At 43.7% G+C, this 21856-nt stretch overlaps 1 protein-coding gene across 1 annotated transcript; it reads left to right on the plus strand.

Moving 5' to 3' along the window:
- The first annotated feature begins 434 nt into the window (after positions 1-434).
- LOC135250945 (protein FAM124A-like) lies at positions 435-19832 on the plus strand. The gene is made up of 5 exons (XM_064327805.1): positions 435-762; positions 1465-1824; positions 7777-7808; positions 12880-13649; positions 18475-19832. Exons 2-5 carry the CDS (start codon positions 1514-1516, stop codon positions 19216-19218), a joined length of 1857 nt encoding a protein of 618 aa, XP_064183875.1. The 5' UTR covers positions 435-762; positions 1465-1513; the 3' UTR covers positions 19219-19832.
- The last annotated feature ends 2024 nt before the right edge of the window (positions 19833-21856 follow it).

Below are 21856 nucleotides of genomic sequence, written 5' to 3' on the forward strand. Positions count from 1 at the left end.
CTTGGGTAGTGGAACCAGGTGAACAGACTTAGAAAAACAGTCAACAATAGTGAGAATAGTGGTGTTACCATGAGAGGGAGGCAGACCCGTCACAAAGTCCAGAGCTATGTGGGACCACGGCCTCTTGGGAATAGGCAGTGGTCGTAACAGGCCAGCAGGAGGTTGACTGGAGGTCTTATTCCGGGCACACACCGGGCAGGCCATCACAAGGCTGCAGACATCATCATTCATGGAGGGCCACCAGAGCCGTTGCCTGATGAGCACAGCCGTGCGTCTGGGACGAACTGACAAACTAAGGTAAGACAGGCAGTCTTAAATAGGCAGAGAACAATGAGGGAACAAGGAACAGGTGAGTGGGATAAAGGGTAACAGGTGAGGGGTGGAGTCCAGAGCACATGGGGATGAAAATAAAAGCCAACCCAAGTCCATGAGGGAGTACTGATAGTACCTGTCCCTTGTTTAAATCTTTATGGAGCTCAGTCAAAAAAGTGCCCACCGTCGGCAGCTATGATTACCTTCCTGGATTATTGGGATTAGAAGAAGCAGAAGGGATCATTAAGATTAAAGATTAGAGAAGGGATTAAAAGGGATTAATTGCACGCAAGAGTTCCTTGTTGAAAAGGGTTAAAGCTGAACAATGAGATTTTCTCAGTTAGCAGCGGGAAAAGGGCCTGGCGAGGTATAAAATTCATCAATAAGCATAGCAGGACATGAAGGCACGCGATATAACGAGGATTATAAAGTAACCAGCTATCGGTGAAGGTGAGCTATAACACAGCATTTTAATGTATTGTAATTCGTAACAAAAGCGGCTATTACAGTAATTAATAATCGGAATAACAATTCCCGAAATATGAGATAAAAAGTAAATTACTTTCAAGGGTGTTAAAGATACCAATGACATAGGCTAATCAAATTATACAAATATATAGCTATCCTACATAGGTTTAGGCAAAATCCATATATAAGCAACAACCATAACTAGTAGGCTGTAGGCTAGTTACAATAGATATTTATTTTCTTAAAAGGCGAATCCTTACAAGAACTTTTAGCCTCCACAGAGACTGAGGCTATTGCAGCTAATTTAAATAACGAGAATGCACGAGCCGCAAATACATGGGCCTTATGCTCCACTTCATGTTCAGTGTCAAATGTCATGTTCAAGTTCATGCTCTTTTTACTTCACGTGAAAAAAGGATATAGCATGACTATTTGCCCCCCTCGTCATAGTTGTTTCCTACCATAGGCTTATATAATATAATTTTAGTGGTCTGGGAATGGTAATTCTATCAGGTAGGCTGGACACAGGTTACCCCACATAAAGACCCCAATTGATTAAAATTTCTACAATTAAAAGAATGGGCTAATATAACTGGTTGTTTTAAACAGGCTGCCATCGTTTTTCTTCTGCCCACTTTAATTCTGTGTTCTTCCAATTCTTTTCTATTCTATATAATTCAACAGTTGTCCAGTTTAATCGAAGTTTCTGTTCCTGCCACTGCCTGTGCAGGCGATGCTTATGCCAACGCAGCGTGATAGGGGCGTCGCTGCACCTCGCACTCTGAAAGAAAGTTCAACAGAAGAACTGTCTGTAACGCGAGCTCGTCTGTGGTGCTACTTCGCTGCGGGTGAGAATAGCGGGTCACGCTCATTACTGCACCCCTTAAATCGGACAGAAGGTACCTCGTTTTCAAAAGCGAGAAGCCACGCTCGGAGTCAACACAAAATAGTGAAAGAATGCAAAAGGGAAATGTCTTTATCATCTGAGATGGAGAAGAATTCCACCGAAGATGACTGTGTGGACTCGGGAGCGGAGACGGCGGGGTGAGTGCTGGGAAATTGCAGAACGCGGAAAACCCTTCAGTCATTTTACTAACTCTTCGCATCTCTTAACCATACTGCATACGTTATTCATATGCCTCGCAAGTATTGGCACGGAAAATAAAATATTGGCAGAATTTATTCGCTAATTGGTCATTGTGCCATTAAGCTAGCAAGTTAACTTATGGACAGATCACAGGGTTCCATAATTTTCCGGATCAAGAGTATTATGTTTATAGTATAATAGGGCCACGAAAATCAAAGCAATTTCTCGTGCAATATAATTGTAAGGATAGGCTTGCCATGAGAGCTATCCTATGATTTTTATTAGATTTCTTGAAGCTGCCTGCTTAATTAATTTTTATCTTAATATCTAAATCGTATTATTTCCCTCTTGTCTATACAAACAGTGATTTGTGATTTTAGTGTTGAATGGTTTTGTGGAGAGTAAACTGTATTTTAAAGTGCAGGTTTATTTTACTTCAGCAAGTCACAGCCATAGGATTGCCTTACTGGCTGAAGGTGATTGCCATAAAGCTAACCTCTGTCACTGTGATACTCCATGTGTAGGAGATGCTAGGCAATACCAGAATAGACTCTGGTACCCATTCGCTGCCTTTCTTTTCATTCAGTCTGCTCTTATGTAGATCAAAAATAAAAACTAGTTAACAAGTTTACAATAACAATTAACAAGCAGGAACAGATGTATGGGAGTGGGGTGTAGTGAGTTGAGATCATGCCTTTTCTCATGAGTTTCCATAGTGATGAGAGATGGAGGCTTCAGAAGCCTTTAACAGTGGAGCTGACACATTTATAACTGCCGCTCACCGATCTGAACCAATTATAGTGCTTTACCGTGGAGATATCAGTTTTATGATTGGGTCAATGATGTCAATGATTGAAAGCACCATGCATCCAGCTTTATTGACATCCAGAAAAGAGAATGCATTTGATTATTTAAATTGTCATTGAGAAGACTGACTATGATGGAATCAGAGAGATTTGGGTTGATACTCAGAAGGAATAGGTTGCAGTCTTGCACCAAACGTAATGATGTGCTACACACTGTATGTAATTATCTGAGCTTGAACTGAACACGGAACACAGTGACCATAAAATTCTGGTATTTGGGACCTATAAAGTGTCACTGAGATTAGTTTAAAGAATAAGTGTTTGTTTGGTTTTTTTTTTGACATGACAAAGTGCCTCTTGTGCCCCATGAGTTAATTTGTGTAAGGTCAGACCTAACTGATACATTATTGCCACAATTCAGCTAACTGGGCCTTATTTTAAAAAGTACAGTTGTATGCTAGAATCAATGGCGTTTTCTGCAGCATTACAGTGTGTGTGTATGTATGTGTGTATGTGGTGTCAGTCTGCACATGATCAGCTCAGATGGTCTATGACAGCAGTGTCTTTCTTCACACAGACAGTCATTGCTGTTGCTCTGTCAGGGACTTCATTGAGTGGACAGATATGTCATTCAGTCCAAGCTGAACGGACAAGGGAGTGTTTCACCCCCTGTTGTCCATATGCATTTTCTCTCAGCTTCACAGAGATTGCTTCTCTGTGTCTCTCCTCTGCAGACTCAGTAAATGAAATTAAAACTTTGATACATCACAACTTTAGTGTGTAAAACAGTGTTTCATTCCCTTAGGATCATCATCATTTTACGCAAAAAATCTGTTGAGCTTATGAGCATTGGGAGCTTTATATTCATTTATCATGGACCCCACTAATTAGCACCTCAAATAATTAGGATCTGTGCATAAATGTCTGATCTTTGCTGAAGCCTGTAACTCCTCCATCCCAGTCACATGACACCTTCTAGTACCTTGATCATAATCCTGGCATCAGGATCACCAGAATTTTACCTACTGAGAGGCTTTTACATGCTGGCATTAATAAATTATCCCTATGTTGTGTGACTACATATTCCACAACCCCCTAAGAGTACAGGAAAGAAGCAAATTTACTTCCTGTGAAAGCAAAGATTCTGCAGACAAGCCAGGAACTTAGCTTTGTATTCCTAACTTTGAAAGTTCAGTTTTTACCTCTGAAGTTTAAAAGTTTTTTGTAGTTTGATTAATCTTATCAATGGCCATCTTTGCGAACGTGACCAAGGTGGATGTTCTATCCTTGGGCATATCTCTTCAGGAATATGAATAAACTAGTATAGAAACTCATCTTACCAACTGGATAATCCTGTGGTTAGGTAGAAAAGAATGCTGGAGTTGACCATTTGGTAAGTGTAGAGAATCTGTGGTTTCAAGGCTGGCTAACAAGGCCAAGGGGGTGGATGGAGGCTGTTTCATTAATCCAATCAGAGAAGAGCCCCTCAGAGCTGAACAGATGGTGCATCTGGCATGACCATTTAGGATAATGAGATGTGTCCACTGGTACCAGTAGCCAATCAATTCGAGTGAAGGGGGTTTCCGACAACACAGTTAAGCATGGCAGTATGACAGGCCTTCCAGTCTCACTCTGTCAGCCTTAACTTGGGTCTGGCAACGTCTGTGCTGTTACAGTACTTGACATTCCAGGAATGATTTTTAAAAAAGCAGAAGATGTTTTACAAAGCAGAATTAACACATTGAATAAGTTATACTTTGATATAGATTTTCACTGGTTTTAAAGTACATTTTCTTTGATAGGTTGAGAACGAATCTGTGGGGAGTTCTGCTGTCTCTGTTAAGATGTGATTTCTACCAGTCTTATGTCAGGCACATCTGTTTAAGGGATGACCTTAGATTTTCTCTGAGCCTTCAGACGATGATTTGGTATCTCTTCCACCATGGCAGCAGCACTCTTTGACCCATGCGACCCTGAAAATGAACAGAAATCTAACTGAAAGATAAAGCTTTCTGAAGTTAAATCTGGAGTGCATTCTGGTCTTTCATAGCTCAGACTGATGCCGGCTGCTTTAACCAGTGATTTGTAGAGCTAGGAATATCAGCGGATAACAGGAGTCCCGGGGGCTATGTGTCTGATTCATGAGATGCTCTGCTGCTATCAAACCTAAAGGATGCAAGGTACTCTCAAGATCTCTTAAGGGGACATGATGACTTAAAGTTCAAGAGAAAAATGCATCATTACATGTGTATATATGCATGTGTGTGTGTTTAAGTGTGAATGTGTGTAAGTCTTTCACTGGGCATGCATGTTTGCAGAGCACTGAAGAAATGTTTTACGTTGAAATAAAATTCTGCTGAACGATTTTTAACATCACAATCAAACATTTCTCAATACGTTTATAACCACATTTGGGGTGTTCTTATTCCTGTGTCGTCCTGTTACAATGTGAGAGAGTAGAGTTACTGTAATGATTTCCGAAGTATGAGCAACTGGCTACAGTTTTTTTTCAATTCTGATCTCCTTTCTACAAGCTGTGCAGCCAACGCACTGCAGGTGGCAGGTCTCAGATTGACCAGAGGTATCACTGATGTGCACTCAGGGAAATCCCGGCCTAGTTGCAATTATGTGCTGCACTGTAAGGCTGCTGGCCATAATCAGGATTTGGTTATTGATAATTTTCTCATGAGAAAAAAAGAAAATGAAGTTATATTGTTCTCTATAAAGAGAACAAGAATTTCGTACTAGCTTTGTGTGATCAGTTTCTTCTGTTTCATTTCTTGGCCTGTGGTGAGATCGATGTGAATTTTGTGAGGCTGGAATCCCAGAATCCCCTGAATTTGTTTGGGTGGGATAGCGTGAGGGAGGAGTTAATGTGATGACTGTTGTAAAGGCTGTGTGTGAGCCAGTGTGATTGTTTTTCTGCTGCCTTTCAACATATCCTTGAGTTCTATTGTGAGGAAATTTCTCCATGCCCCCAGGCATTTACATGCACACACACAAGCACACACACAGACACAAATTAATTTGAAATCTGTGCACTAAAACAGCTGTAAATACACAGGATATTCATATTGTGTATGAGTGTTGATCTCTTCCCTGAATGTCATTTTTCTATTACTGAGCATTTCTGAAATCTGAAGTGATACAAGGGTTTCCTGAGTAAACAGATTTATGGCTGTGCTCCCTTGCAAGCTTTCCACACCAATGGGGAATTTTCAGCGGATCAGTGACCTGTCTTGGTTTGGGTTTTGTCCAGCCACCTGGGGTTAAGTTAATCCATTCAGTAAATGATAATGAGTAATGTTGTGAAAACATTGTGCAGTATAAATAGACATTATACAGAGAACAGAAATGTAGGGGACTTGTGTTGTTGGTTTTTTAGTACTTCTCTGGTTGAATCTGTGAGCCACTGACTCTTCATGCCCCACAGGTGTCAAACCCCAGACCTGGAGGACCGCAGTGTCTGCTGGTTTTTTGGGGTGTTTCACAAGTGTTTCATTTACGTCATTGAATAGCTAAAGAACCCACACAACTTGTTCTGAAGGCCTTAACTGGCTGCTTTTTGAAAGGAAACCACAAAAACCCACAGGCTCTGCGACACCCTTGGGATTCAGTTTGACACCCCTGCTTTATACCTTACTATTCACACAGTACTACATCAGAGCTAGTGACTATTTAAACATCCTGCAGTCCACAGACTACTACAAGAGAGCCAGTGACTATTTGTGTTTAGCAACCCTTTTGGTAGAGATCCTATTAATTCATATGTACAAGATAAATTTGTTACATACTTTCAAGAAAAGATAACTATAGTTCAATTCAGTATAACATTTATAAGAGAATTGTTAGCTTTAGGTACAATATCATGCTGTTATGATATATTTTACACCAGTCAACTCATAAATACTTTGCTCAAACTGTTCATATTGCCACTGCATTCTTGAAATAGTTTCTCATTGCTGGCCAGATGCCAGTTTATCTATTATAAATTGCTCTGTATTGATTGGAAAGTTTCTCACAGTCACACTTTAAATCGGTGGTCAACTCATAGTAATGTGAGTGTTGATGTTCATAATTTATCTGTTCCTGTCCTATTAGTGCTGTGTTTGACACTGCTTATCATAAAATATTGTTACATTGTCTGAAAATTGGTCTGTCTGGAACGACTGAATAGTTTAATTAAATAGTTTTCATCTTATATAACAAGAAGAACCTCTGTTATCCTTGGAGAATCCAACAATAATTGAATGTGACAGGGACCCATCCTCAGTCCACTTATTATTATTTTGTGTACCAATTGAAGGCAAGGCATGTCTGGTGTGTCCATGGGAGGAAGTATTGAAGTGCGCAGTGAAATGTTCACTGTTAAATCAACTCTTAAAGAGTGTACATGGTCCCTGTTGGTCTCTGTATGTACTCTGTTTGAGTAGAATTAAAGCTGGATGTTTTACTGTGCAGTTGTCTGGTGTGTCAACCTGTAATAATGTGACTGTACCCAAAGAATCTCTGCTGTCTTAAACTCACCCAATCCCTGATAGGACACAGCCAATTATGTCAGGGTCACCCTGTCGTAGTGACTCCCTGTCATAGTGATCCCTGTTGGAAATTCTAGCTTGGTTTCAGCCTGGTTTTAAGAGGATCCAGTTTGTTTTGGGCTAGTCCAACAGGTTTGGAGCTGATTTGGAGATGGCCAAGCTAGCAGCAAAATGGTTGAGATAGCAACCATGCTGGCAGGACTATGTCTGGCTGGTGAGCCAACAACAGGCCATCACCAATTTCCAGATGGTATCCAGCTGGAGCAGAAGCTGGCTCCAGCTAGATTCCATTTTGGGCTGGTAGCTGGAATTTCCAGCAAGAATAGCGTAGCCAAGGCTGAAACCTGCCATACTAGGACCCAGCCCACGGTCTTCGAGTGTCAAACTGAGCTGCTCAGAAATGTGTTTGTCTTTGTTAACATGTGTGCCACCCAGATGTTTAATGTAGACTGGTGGTCCACTGTTTATGCAGATGCCTCTTCATTGAAATGTGAGAAATAACTGCTAAATCATTTTGACAGCCTGAAATGAACCCTTCCCTCTCCATCTCTTCCTCTCTCTGCAGGTCTGACTACAGCCCCTTGTCCTCTGGTAGCAGTAAGTACACAAGCTTTGTCCTGTACAAACCCCCCCCTGTTTCCAGCTGTACCATACTGTATCTGGCTGTACTGTATCCCCCAGTATCTGCTGTTTAAGTGAAATCCCAGGGCAGGGACCTGCTCTCATAGCCCTGTATGAATGAATGTCCTTTCACTCCTCCTTACGTATGTGTGTGTGTGTGCGCTTGACAGGCACCTGTGTGTGTGTGTGTGTGTGTGTGTGTATTTTTGTGTTACAGGTTGAATTTCCTCATTCAATTTGCCAGAGTCATCCAGTGTCACTATCATGGGATTATGACCAGCGTTAAGCACTAGGAAGCCCTCCACTCACAGGAATATGAACCCACACTGGCCCCTTATTTCTCTGTACTTCCTGTTAAAGCCCTACTAGTAGTGTTTCTCCTGGTCTGGGGGGCAGTATGGGACAGCAACGTGTATTTACATACATACTGTCCACTCGTCTGTTGTTCTGTCTTCCTCCTCACTGTGGAGGAAATGGCTGTGCATGTGAGGAAATATTTTATCTTTTGATCTTTGGTCTGACTGAGGTATGAAACATTGTGACAAATAGTTGGATTACATTTGATGTTGTTGTCCTGTTTTTTGTTTGTTGGCTCCACTTTTTTTTGGCTTTATCGTCTATTGAAATTTGGCTCTGACCTCAGTTGGTAGACGTACAGTCCATACATAAATAACAGTACATCTGTAGAATACATTACAACACGGTACAACAGTGGTATCTGGACCACTTCCCCACCTCACACCATGCTGTAATACTGTGAGACCTGAAAAAATCAAACCCTTTTCGGGGAAATTTCATTTGAACTCCCCAAGCTCATCCTGAGAAAAGATGGGGTGATGTGGAGGGTAATTTGATAGCTATACTGCAAGTCCATCTGTTGCCACCATCTAAGAAACGGTTATTCTCTCTCATAGAGCTCAAGGCTGCCAAATAAAAAATAAGACTTTGGCACTCATGGTGAATTCTAAGACGTGGGACTGGGTGCCCCCCTCACTTTCATAGTGACGATGAAAACAAGTTTTTCTCAGTGATAGGAAAAAATGAATGTGTGACATATAAGCTAACAGACTGTGCATCTCCCTTGTCAAATACTCACACTCAGTCAGGCACCAATCATTTGAGAGTTGGATCTGCATTAAATAAACTGATTCTGCATCAGTACAGAGAAAATGAGCTGCAGGCTTTGGTGCTGTGTTCTATTCAATATAATTTCCATGTAAATTTTCCATGTGGGTTAATTACCCAGAGTTCAGTGCTGCTCTTCTCCAGTCTCACTCCAGGAGTTTGTCAGTGTGGTTGGGTTGAGAGATTATTCCAGACTCTCTCTCTTTCTGAAAGCTTTATTGATATTCCAGACCAGTCAGCAAGAATTTTCCATATGGTGTCATGCAAATACACCACACACCCAACATGTATCGCCATACTAAAGCAAAGAAAGGCTTGTGTAAATTGAACTACTACAAGGAGCCATCATTCGATGTGTGAGGAGCAGCCACCTTTGTATTTAATCATGAGATCATGAGATTTAACACATCACAAATGTTTATGGAACTCTCGCGACAGCCTTCCTGTACAACTTTCCCCACTGTATTGCAAAGTTCTAGTGCAGGGTAGTCATTGTTGAAACGATACATTTTCAACGCAGAGAACTGGAACCAGGTTGGAGCTGTGGGTAGACACAAGGTCAATAGCAATATTAACAGTGTTAACAATGCTAACAGTGCTAACATCTGAGGGGAGAAGCAGGGCACAGCTGGACCATGTATTTATTTAACCGGTCTTTAGCTTTCAGAGAAAATTGTATATCTCATGCTACATGGGCAGTGAGGCCCTTGGCTTGAAAACTGAAGTAGAACTGTCCCAGTTACACATGCTAATATGCTGACTAGAGATGTAGCTATGCTGTGGACAGCAAATCACGATTTAGTTAGGTTCAACCATGTCAGAGGGCAAAGAATATGAGGCTTATCTGTGTGAGCAAACAGAGCCGCACCACCTCAAGATTACTGTTAACACTTTAAAAGTAGACAAAACAGCACATTGTGTGAATCTGAATAAATAGCAGCTGGAAGGAGGGGCAGGGCTGTGCCTGTTCTTTAGTTTCTCCTTATGATTGTTTTTAATTAACAGCTTCAGACATTCACATTGCATGCCTGCCAGGCACTCCACACCACAGCCTTTAGTATATTGCACTAATCATAGTCGCATGTGCTATGAAACATGACCATAGCTCCATAACATGATTCCTATGTATTTTATGTGTGTGTGTGTGTGTGTATCCCTTTGTGATTGTGTATATGAGTGTATGCATCCGTGTGTGTGTGCATACGCAAATGTGTGTATGTAGGTGTGTCTGTGTGTTTTTAACTTACTGGCACAAAAAGAGAAGGAGGTGAAGTGTTGATGCTGCATTTTTTAGTAGTGCTGAAAAAAGATAGCTGTCTGCATGTAGTTTTTCTTCAGTTCAGCGTGTTACTTTGACCTCTTCAGTGGGGGATTATCCACTTTCCAAAGGCTTCAGAAGGTGCTTTGGGCTCTTAAATGACAAATGTTCCTCTCTCTACAAAGACCAGTTTTTCCTTTTTAAGTCCCCTTTAAGTTTTCGTGGTTTACTTAATTATTTTAAACAAGCAACAAAGTTTTTCCCAAAAATTCAGCTTTTTTCACTGTTCTGTTGCTGATTTTTCAGTGTGCTGTTTGTTTGGAAAAGTGTTTTCACAGCACAGGATAAAGTATCACTTGGCACATTCTTTTCTCCAGCTTCTTCTCCAGCCCAGGGTCAAATACAGAATTGATGTTTGCCTTTGTTGCATTGTACATTCATCGTGTGAGAAAAAAACATGCCCACAGGGCCTGTGGGGTAGGTCCATACTCTCTCTCTTTCCTCCGAGTAGCATAGAAACCACCAGCGGGGGTTGATTGTGCAAAAGGGAAAAAGTTGACTAGTAGAAAGTTATAAACCACTTCCCCAGTCCAGTGATGGGAACACCCTGCTATAGAAGGCACCTTCTTCTGGGTGAGATATTAAACTGTGGTTGTGACTTTCTGTGGTTATTAAAGAGCCCATGGAACCTTTCTCACAATTAGGCCAAATTCCCACCCTGGCTCTGTCATTCTGCCACCTAATCTTCCCCCAGTTTAACTGGCTCAGTAATTCCTTGCATCTCCACCTCAGCTGGTGTATGGTGAGTGTTCTGGATTAAAATGGCTTCCATGCATCACCCACGTGGGTGCTACACATTGGTGGTGGTTGAAGTGACTCTTTCAGTGTGAAGTGCATTGATTTTGGGTTTATATCTTTGCCTGATTTACAGAGCTGCATGATGGGACTGCATGATGGGAGGTTTCATTTCTAAACTTTTATTTTTCATAGTCATCTTTTTATAGATTTTTTTTAGAAACAATGAGAAATCAGAAATCACATATTTTCATGATTGAGGAATTCATACATGAAACAGCATGTATGAATTCCTCATACATGCACAGCATAGCGCATAGCTCAAAGACATGTATGTGGATCACTTAGCTCACTGTGTGTTGCATATTGCACTGGCACAATTTTAAACTATAATTGTCTTTATCAAAGAGCACCCCGGATGCAGGAATTTGACATCTCTGGTAAAAATGTGCATTCCTCCCTGACCTCTTGGGTCACATCATCTTGAGGGGACTTTGGAGAAAGATGGGGAAGTTCTGCTCTCTGTGATATTGCTTTTGAAACATGAAAATAACCTTCAGCTTTCTCTCTAGTTAATTTCCAGCACTCTGTGATGAAGTTTTGACAGAACTTCTTCCTTCTGAGATTGTTTTGGGAAATCTTTTTGTTGTAATGGTATTTCACAACCAAATGGTAATCAAATCAGACACCTCCCCCACATTCTAAACAGGTTTAGTGTTAGGTGGGTAGGTCCCTCGGTCGGACCGAATGTTGGTGGGTTTGGCTTTCAGCCTTTTTTGTAGGAATGCTCTGGTCAAGAATTCAGGAGGGAAAGCATAACCGGTGTAAACGTTGCAAAATTCACGCTGTGCAGTCTTTCAGCCTGAGTAACCACCCTCTAATGAGAATAACAAGCAAAATGGGGGGGGTATGTGGCCTAGTTAGACAGAACCCCCTCCCCTCATCTCTTGGAAGAGATAGAGAGATTGAGGAGAGCAATGCGGAAGGAGAGAAAGGGAGAGAGAGAGAGTTCTGGACGGTCCTGCTCTGTTCACCCCAGTTTAACATATCATCCAGTATCACTGCTAACTGAGGATACCAGTAGAGGGGTCATGTTTACATTCCTCTAGCTTCAGCGAATACGACTCAGCTGAAGTTATTTCATGAAGGTTAAAGGGAAATGCCAATCTGGGTTTTTTTATTTGTAGAAGAGCAGCTGTCCTCCAGATTAAAACAAGTTCACAGTCAACTCCCTATGCAAGTGAGTGCAGAGATATAGCACCAAACTACTGTGTATTCTCAAGTTCCTGCTTTACTTATGGCTACCACAGGGCGGGTACTGACAGTCTGTGGGAGGGTGTCAGACAATGTCAGACACAGGTGGACAAATGAAGCTGTGCCCGGTCCAACTCAAACAAACACATTCCAATGTATTGGCACTGCGGCACTGTTACAGTACTACATGCACACCATCAGTCATTACTTACCTGAGGTGGCCCTGAGTCTGCTGCATGTTCAGCTCCAGCAGCATCATGAAAAGCTGCCACCATACCTCTTCATCGTATCTCCTTGGTCGTGTATTTGGGCTCAAAACGGTAGCCTTCAACTTCTGATTCCAGTAAAATCTCCCGAAATGTGTCGTCATCTATTGTATCCTCCAGAAAATCATTGGAAGCCATTATATTCAAATAATGGGTAGCCAAGAATTCATTTTGCCACTATGCTAGCTAACTCACAAGTTAATAACTGTTTGCAGTTGGAACAGCAGCTACCCTGCCTCTCTATGTGTCAGTTTTGTCAATGCATACTGTTTTGGTGTATTGAGTATCAACTGTGGCTTCTCTCACTTTCTCTCACTCTCTCTCTCTCTCACCCTCTCTTTTTCCACAGGTGAGCGCTCCATGGGGGTGTTGCAGGACCCCTTCCTGGTCAGCGTCCACATCATCACTGACCCAGGTCAGGCCACGCCTCTTCAGCGGGCGGCGGATGCCCTCCTCTCCTGCATCCACCCGGAGCTGCAGCTCTTTCGCGTGTCAGAGCGGGGCGCCTGGCGACTGCGGCCCAAGCCGCCGCCCCGCGGTCCCCCCTCCATCCTCCAGAGGGCGCCGCCTGCCCAGCCCGCGCTGGCTGTCATCCTGTTCCTCCAGGAGGAGTGCGGGGGAGAGGGGCGTATCCTGCACCTCCACCGTGCCCTCCAGCGCCCGCCGTGGCGCTACCACCACACCAAGCGGGTCAACGGCAGGCTCCTTCCTCCGGCCCCCCGCAGCCAGGACTTCTTCACGCTGGCGCCGGGGACGCCGCTCTGGGCTGTGCGCCAGGTGCACTATGGGAAGAAGATGGTGCGCTTCACCGTGTACTGCCGGCACCAGAGCTTCGGCGACATGGTGAGGATGTACGGCCTGCTGCTGCGCCGGCCGCTGGCCCAGTGCAGGGAGGACCTCTGCCTCTTCGTTGTGTACTCGAACCCGCACACCGAGGTGCAGCTTTCCTTCAAGAGGCTCCCCTGGGGCCAGAGCCCCGTTCCCACCGACTCGGCCATCATGGAGCTCCGCGTGCGGGACGTGGGGGGGCTGGTGCCCCTCCTGCCCCACCCCTGCACCCCCATCAGTGAGGTGCGCTGGCAGACCGAGGACTATGACGGGAACAAGATACTGCTGCAGGTGAGGGGGAATGGGGGGGGCTGGTGGGGGGTGGCAGCGTGGCTAGTTGCCAGGTTCTGCTGGTCTTTGTTGTTGCTTAGAGTTTGATCAGATAAAGAAGTTAATCTGGCTAATCTTATTTCTTGGGTTGCGGATTACAGCAAAACAAGAAAAGGCAACAGACCCAGTGGATTTCCAGTGCTGCAGACCTCTGACACAGATGGTAGCCGCAATGTTGTGGTAACATTATCCACTAAGAGCACTGGGGGGTGGGGCAGGGGTAGCACTGTGGGTAGCAGCTACTGGCCAGCAGCTAGCATCCACATGAAATGTGGGGTCATAATAGTGTATTATCACTTAACTCACTGACTTTAACCAATCATAGATTTCTGCTATAGATGAGAGCATGTGGAAGCTCCTCCCATTATCAAAAACTTCACCCTCCAGTTACTTCTTCAGTCGGACACTTTCCCCTGGACTAGAGTTTCATGTACTTGTTTGCCTGTTACAGTCAGAACACAGAGTGAATGTGAGAGTGGTTCCCGCTGGATGCTTCACAGGCCTGGCGGTCAGGCATTGAGGCTTGGCACCACAGCACAGAAGCGTCCAATTTGCTTTACATTCACCCAGACTGAGTTTGCACCAGGCCGGTGTGAGTGGGCCCTAGGGAGGATCGTGTTTCCACTCTGGAAGCGGAGTCTGTGGAACAGGGGCGAGAGATGCCGCCAGGACAGGAAGCATTCATTCAGTGTGAGGCAGCGTTGTGATCTCTCTTATCCGGAGTATAAGAACCCAACCCCCCTCCAGGTCTTACAACAGACCCCTCCCTGTGTGTGTTTGTGCGTGTGTGTGTGTGTGTGTGTGTGTGTGGCTAATGGTTCAGGTACAGTATACAATAATTTTCTTTTCTGTTAAATGAGAGATCACCGAGCTTCACACACCATTAATAGTAACCCACAGCTATCTGGTATCCCTCTCTGTCCCATCCACCAGTGTTTTCCTGCCCAGAAATGTCCATTCCCTGGTGTAACTCTGGCTCCATCTACCTGCATAAACTAATTATAGATTGTCACAAAAGGTTCAGTACTGTTTAGTAATTTATAAGAAGCAAACTTAAGGTGAAATCTGTCTGATACTGTTTTTTTAAAAAGAAAGAGAGAAAGAGACAGAAAGAGTGAAGTGGGAGCAGAGAAGGAGAGTGTAAATGGGGAGAACAGAATGGAAATGGAAAATGATAAAATGGAAAAGGAGAGTTGACAGAAAATGGGAAACAGCAAGCAGAGCAAAAGAGAGAGAAAGAGGGAGACAGAAAGCAAGATATTAAGGTATTTACTGTGTGTTTGTTGCTAACTTGTGAAAAGAGACAGAGGAGAACACTGTGACTTCAAATCAAATCACAGGTGTCAAACTCCTGGAAGGCTGCAGTGTCTGCTGGATTTTGGGGTGTTCTCAGCACCACTGGTTCATTTAAGTCATTGATTGGCTAAGGAATCCACACACCTGGTTCTCAAGGCCATAATTAGAAGATTGAATGGAAGGAAATCACAAAAACCTGCAGACACTGCAGCTACTTGGGATTCAGTTTGACACCCCTGCTTTAAAGAGTAACAGAGGGAAAATTGGGCAAAGGCCTGACTTGGGGGGCACTGTAACTGATCTCTCATTGGGGAGGGGGGTATCAGAACAAGGTATGAGGGTTTTACACCGTGTACTGTGGGGTATTTCACAGGGCTTAGGTTTTACAAAGTGTAGGTTGGATTTTTGCCGTGTTTTGATGAGGGATGATCGCCATGTTGAGGCGTTAATTAGAAATCAAGTTCATCTTCGAGTTGTTCTTCTAAGTACCTATTTGCGATCCCTAGAGGTGCAGGGTAGAGGGAGTTACAAATGGAGGTTTTCGTTGTGGCGGGTAATCTTCTCCAGCTGCCATGCGCTCATAACAGTGGGCGAAATGGGGATCACCATAGGACATCCCTGTTGCATCCCAGACCGTGCCGAGGGCCCCATCTCAATCACTCTCTAGAGGCCCTTAAACCACCAGAGGTCGTCTGTGAAGATGCCTTTATTATCACATTCTGCGTCTGCAGCAAGACAGCAACATACGGAGACTTGAGGGTGGCATGAAAAAATAGACCAAAGTTTACATTGTTACTAAATATAAAAGTCCTCCCAAATAGATACGCCTGTAAACTACACTCAAAATGGGGGTGGTATATACAATAAAAAAACATTACGCTTTACATATCAAATACTAACATGTAGATGCATGTTTAAAATACATGCATATGAAATACTGCCCATCCCTGGCATGGTTCTGGGGTTTGTTCCATGAGTACTCAAACAGGAAAGGGCCCCAGGAAGGGCCACCAAGCTGGGTGGGGAAAAGAGACGGTCTGGGTGTAGGAGATAGAATGTCCCACAGTGACATTCCGTTGCTGACTGTAGTGACATGAGGCTTTACGCTGTGCGGAATCGGGCCGGTTCTCGGCATAACTATATAAACGATCGCCTAGGGTGTCGTCCGTCAGGAGGGGTGACGACTGTCTGGAGGAGTGCCAAACGAAGGGAGGAAATGGAAAAAATAGTGTTATGTTCATGATAGCGCACCCCCCATGTCCCCAATCCGTCTGTGATTGCACCCCACCCCCCGACCCCCACCAGTTCGCAAGCGCATCCCATCCATCTACACCACCCCACCCGGCCCCTCCTCCCTAATCTCAACTAGGTCAGCAAAAAGGCTAGAGCCGGGCCAGTGTGGAATCAAGGTGTTTAATATGTGCATCCAGAAGATCCTGTCACAGGCCTACCCAGGCAAAATATTGACTTTGTCGTGTAAGTAATATATTTATGTTGGGAGCTTTTGTGTGTAGGATGTTTTGAGTTTTTATGTTCAGCTATGACTCCTCCCTTGAGCACACCTGCTATAAGTTCACCCCGATGTGGAAAAACCTGCTCTGAGGGTGTGTGTGCATGTGTGTGTGTGTGAGGGCAGTACCCAGCCCGCAGAGCTGATAGGAACCTGACATTCATTCCTGTTTCCTGTGTCTTTGGGTCAACCTGTGAATATTTCATGTCTTTATAATATGTTGCTTCCTCCCTCTGGTCCTCTAGTGTCTGTAGGTATTCATCACATCTTGTTAGAGAGCATAAAAAGATGCCTATGCATCGGTGTTTCCCCTTTCAACAAAATAAGGTAAAACAAACATTCCTCTCACTGTTATTATAAAATATAAAATCACTCATCATAATCATAAATATGCTTTGTAAAGCCAATTTCATACATTTTGTTCAAAGCTTTCCAAAGTGTCCCATTCTTATAACAGTATGTAATATAATTTTCCTTTATGAGATATGCTCTGGCTTTTTTTGCACTGACTTTTCATAGAAATATCACTATATGAAAAATGAAGTGTCCTGGAGTGGAAAAGTAAATCTCCTGCTATTTAAGTTAAATAAAAAGCTTGTGTCATTTGAAAAGTGCTTGGATTCTGACCTAAAATCATATTATTTATTTCTCACAGACTGTGAATTTTATTCAGGAAACCGGGGGACTATAAAAAGCCAGTGTTTACATGTGTCAAGTCTGTGTGTAAAAGTGTGCAATCTGCAGTCAAATCGTTCAACGTATGAGTCAATTTCAGACATTGTGCAGTTGAACTTAAATGTCAAAAGGATGGTCAAACTGAGAACATTTTGACCCTTCTGTCAAAACAGAATTCTTGGTACAGTTCATCACAAAGGACAAGTTGAGAACCTGCCAAACCATGTGGTCAAATAGTACTGCACCAGATGCTTCTCCTCTTTCTGTCCATATAATCTAATGTCCCTGGATTGTCCAAAGGTCACGATTGACCAGGGTTAAGCCCCTCAGACAGCGACCTTCAGTAACCTTTAGAAGAAAAAGGTTGTGACTTAAATGTCAGCTGTCTGGACTAGGTGCATTTGTGAATTAAGACATTTTCATGGTACCAGTGTGATGCTCTGCCCATAGTTGGAACTGCTTTGAACTTCATGCCAGACAGGGGCCCATCCCCAGACCACAACAGCATCTTAACAGCATAGGCCACCCAGTAGCCCCCTCAGACATCTGTATATAATGATGTGTGTAATGCTTTTGCAGCTCGGTTTTTAGAAGCCAGCTCTGGTATTGGAAAACTGGAAACTTTTTCATTTGCTAGTCTTTCCACTGCTGGCAGCAGGGAAAGCCGTTCAGGCTCAAAACCTTTTTTAACCTTTATTTCATCAGGTAGGTTGACTGAAAACTTGGTTCTCTTTTGCATTGATGACCTGGGGAATCAAAGTGGGCAGGCTACGCCGTTCATGCCTACGGTAGGCGTGAATGGCGTTGTATAGCCAGTCATATGTAGGGTTATGAGCTGGCCAGATGCGGAGTTTCCTGTGAATTTGACCAGGAATTTGATCCCATAGCCCTTGCTGTGCTATGGGATCTTTAATGATCAGAGCACGGGGCTTCCATCACTGTGCTGTGGCATTGGGTTTTCTGTTTGGTCCAAAGGAAAGAGTGCCTGCTATTGGTCCAACAACACCTCTTCCGGCAGCAAGTCATTTTTCAGGAGGTCTAAAATGTTGAAATGTTCATACAAAAATACAACTATGTATAAAACTACAAACAGAAAATATATTTAAATAGTGCCACGGGCGGACTAAACCCCTTCTCTTAAACTGGAATTTAACCTGATTCTGTTTCAAATTAGCTTTGGAAAACAGGGTTGTCATTGTTCACTAGTGACTATGCACCAGTGCGCCAGCAGTCTACCTGCTCAAGCAATGGCTGGGACTAATGAAATTTAATGTAATGCCTTCACTTTCTCCTTTCTGACTGCAGGTTCGAGGCTCCAACCAATGCAGACGCAGGCATACCATTGGCCAGTTCAATGACCTGCTGGAAAACCCCTCACTTACGCCATCACCTTTCCCACCTGACCCCGCCACTGCCCCCCCATATGGGTGTGACCCCGCCTCCTACCGAAACCGCCGCTGCCACCGGAACCCTTCCCGCACCCGACAGCAGAACCAGGCCCGGGTCTCCCAGCCAGACCTGGCTCTGGCCTTCCATGAGGACCAGGCCAGCCAGCGCTGCGACCCTGCGGCCTCGCGGTTCTGCTGGTCGGGTGTCCGGAGCCGCTCCCTCTTCTGCCTGCCCACTTTGAGCAGGGCCTGCTCTACCCCCTGCTCTCCCTCCCCTTCCTTCTGCACCGGCCTCTCCCGCCGCTCCTCCCTCCTGGCCCCGCCCTTTCGACTCAACGTGGACACGCTGGTGGGCGCCGTGGAGACAGACGTGGATACGGGCCTGAAGATGGACAGCAGGGCGGTGGACCTCTCCGTGGTTTCGGCATACTCCCGGCCCTTCCCGCCCCCGCCCAGCCCTCACTCCACACCCCCCTGGGAAAACCCTGCTCTGCTGCGGAACAGCCACTCCTCTTCAGCGAAGCCCTCCATTGAGCACCGGCTGCGGCCCCACAGCACCTGCCTCCTGGGCACTGTGTGGGATGGGGGGAGTGGCACATGGGCAGAGGGCAATGGTACCCAGGACACGCTGGCAGAGGAGGAACAGGAATTCTACATATGAACAGTTTTGAAGTAGTGGTTCAATTATAGTTATTTAGTTATTTTTATGCGTATGCAGGATTTTCTTGATGAAGGGGATTCTTTCACAAAGCTAAATTGATATTAGGGTAGAAAATGTCATCAAGGAGAAGTAAATTCTGCTAAATAAATAATAATGGCTGTTGTACTATGTCCACAACTGTCTTCTAATCACTTACTGAGTCTTCACTGAAACTGACCAACTAAGTAAGCCCAAAAGCCATTGCACGGATGCATCTGGATATCCACCTTTTATCTGTTAGCTCCCTCTGGTGGCAATGTCTGAAAAAAGTTTGTTGTCCTTTGAGCCTTTGCTACACCATCATCAACATAAATGTCTGTGTTAGAAATATTAAAAGGAATGTATAAAAACGGAGTAACAGTACACTAACTGACCATTATATTTAGTGTTACAAATCATAACTCAGGAGTGACGAAGCAGCAGATTTATAATGGTTACATAGATGACAGCACTGTCTAGTCCTCTTTTTGTCACTCTTTAAAATGTTGTTGTAAAATACTGTCCATCCCATAGCTTTTTGTGAGATTTTTAGCTCAGCCTTGGCAATTATTTCAAAATAAAGTGTCAAGATTAAACTCTCTGATTTTTTACACTTTGTACTGGTACACAGGGGCTATTTTATTTGCTGGGGTTAACACAATAAAATGTTCCTTGTCTGTAAACTCCTGTGTGCGCACATTATGGGGGTAACAGCAAACTACGGCCAGCTGCACAACCAGAGGAGGTCGCTGGTACACCATGAGTCATGCACAGGCCTGCTACCTGAAATCATCCTCCTCTAGGAGGTGTACTACAGCATGGCACACTATAGAACAGTGTTTCCCAACCTTTTTCTTTCTGCGGCACACTTTCCAATTTTACAGAATCTCATGGCACACCACTCTCAAAAGCATAAAAAATAAACACCCTGCAGCCCCCCTCCACACCACGTACTGACGTTGATGTGACGTGCCCACAGTAGGCCTAAATGTTCTTTTGGCGTTTTAATGAAGCGATATGCATTTTAATTACATTTATTTTGGCTTTTGTGAATGGGATTTGTTCATTTAAGTTTTTTTTTTATTTGAACATTAAAATTTTTTTTGAAGTATTTTTCACACGACACACCAGAGTGCCGCAGCACACCGGTTGGGAAACGCTGCTATAGAACACAAGAATACAGCGTAAGCATCACAGTCGGCAATCTCATATATAATAAATACATTTCAAGCAAGAAGGGAAAGAGTATACTAATTTCCAGAGTATCAGGATGAAGACCAGAGGGAGTAAAAAAGTAAACTACGCAAACACAAATTTTAGAACCAACCTAGCCTACCCAATTGCCAAAAATGAAAAAAAGACCAAGACAGAAAATCAAAGTCTTCTGTGTCCTTGCGTTACTACAGCTACTAGCCTACTAATAAAATAAAAATACATTTTAAAATTCATTAATGATCAACACTCCTTGCCAAACTATGTTTGTTTGTTTGTTGCAATTGCTATTCATAGTAATGCACTTCTCCAAAAAAAAAAAACAGCAAGAAGTGCCTTTTATTGTTCCTGGGTCTATCGACACAGGTGTCAGTCATCTGCAATCAATCAGTCTCATAAGCTGGCTCTACGAACAGACAAGTGGGTTGGGAGACATAAAAATGTGTAAAAACATCCGTGTCAAACTGCTGAAACAGGTCATCCCTCATTGTGTACTCCCGTGCTGCACATTATTAACCTAGATTCACGAAAGCACACCATGCCCGATTCAGAATTTTGAATTCTGGAAATCTCCATTATAAGAAATCAGTTTGAAATGGCTCCACCAAAAGAGTTGTTTTGTCTATTTTTGGCACAGCCAAGTTCTCAGCCTCCTGTTAACAAAGCAATCTAAGGAGATTGTAGGGGATTACCAGATTTTGTAAAGAAGCAGGTGCAAGACCACTTAAATCCTTATGTTTAAGGGAAGGAGACTGAAATTGGCACCCAGTGAATCAATCTTAAAACCAGTGTATTGCGGACAAATTCTCTGGTTTCAATCATTGTGCTTCACAGACTGATGGACTCCTACTTCCTGGTAATTCCTACAAGGATCCCAGAAGTTTTGCCTGATAGTATCCATCCATTCACCACTGGCCAACCAGCAGTGGACCATGCCTGTAAGGCATGCAGTTATCACATTAAATAATATTCAACTTCATTGAGAGACAGAAGATGAGACACCAAAACACCCAAAGGCCTAATCTCTTCCTCTCTAGCCAATTATACATTACCCTTCTGCAGGCTTCAGACTGCAATCAGCACTGGCACAGTCAAGATCAGGTCCAGACACTGCGACCCATCTATACATTGAAAAAGTAGCTGATAGGATAAGCCAACCAGCAGCCCCAGGTTGGATGAGTCTTCATTTAGTCACACAAAAGTACAAGCTGAACAAAATTATAGTCTACTTCAGAGGGTCTGTTGCTCTGTGAGATCAAAGTCTGCAAAGGTCAAGGACCAGTCATATAGAGACAGTTGCAGTCAGAAAACAAAAGTATACCATTAACTGATTTAATGAGCACTGCTTCTCTGCTATGGGTCAGAAATGGAATCTGATGGAAACGTGTAGATATTTATTTCTGAAAAT

This window comes from Anguilla rostrata, chromosome 3, assembly GCF_018555375.3.
Source record: "Anguilla rostrata isolate EN2019 chromosome 3, ASM1855537v3, whole genome shotgun sequence".
NCBI lineage: Eukaryota > Metazoa > Chordata > Actinopteri > Anguilliformes > Anguillidae > Anguilla > Anguilla rostrata.

Coding starts and splice junctions, on each gene's coding strand:
- LOC135250945 (XM_064327805.1), top strand. CDS start 1,514: ATGCTTATGCCAACGCAGCGTGATAGGGGCGTCGCTGCACCTCGCACT. Junction 1,825..7,776: donor TCGGGAGCGGAGACGGCGGG/GTGAGTGCTGGG, acceptor CTCTCTCTGCAG/GTCTGACTACAGCCCCTTGT. Junction 7,809..12,879: donor CCCCTTGTCCTCTGGTAGCA/GTAAGTACACAA, acceptor CTTTTTCCACAG/GTGAGCGCTCCATGGGGGTG.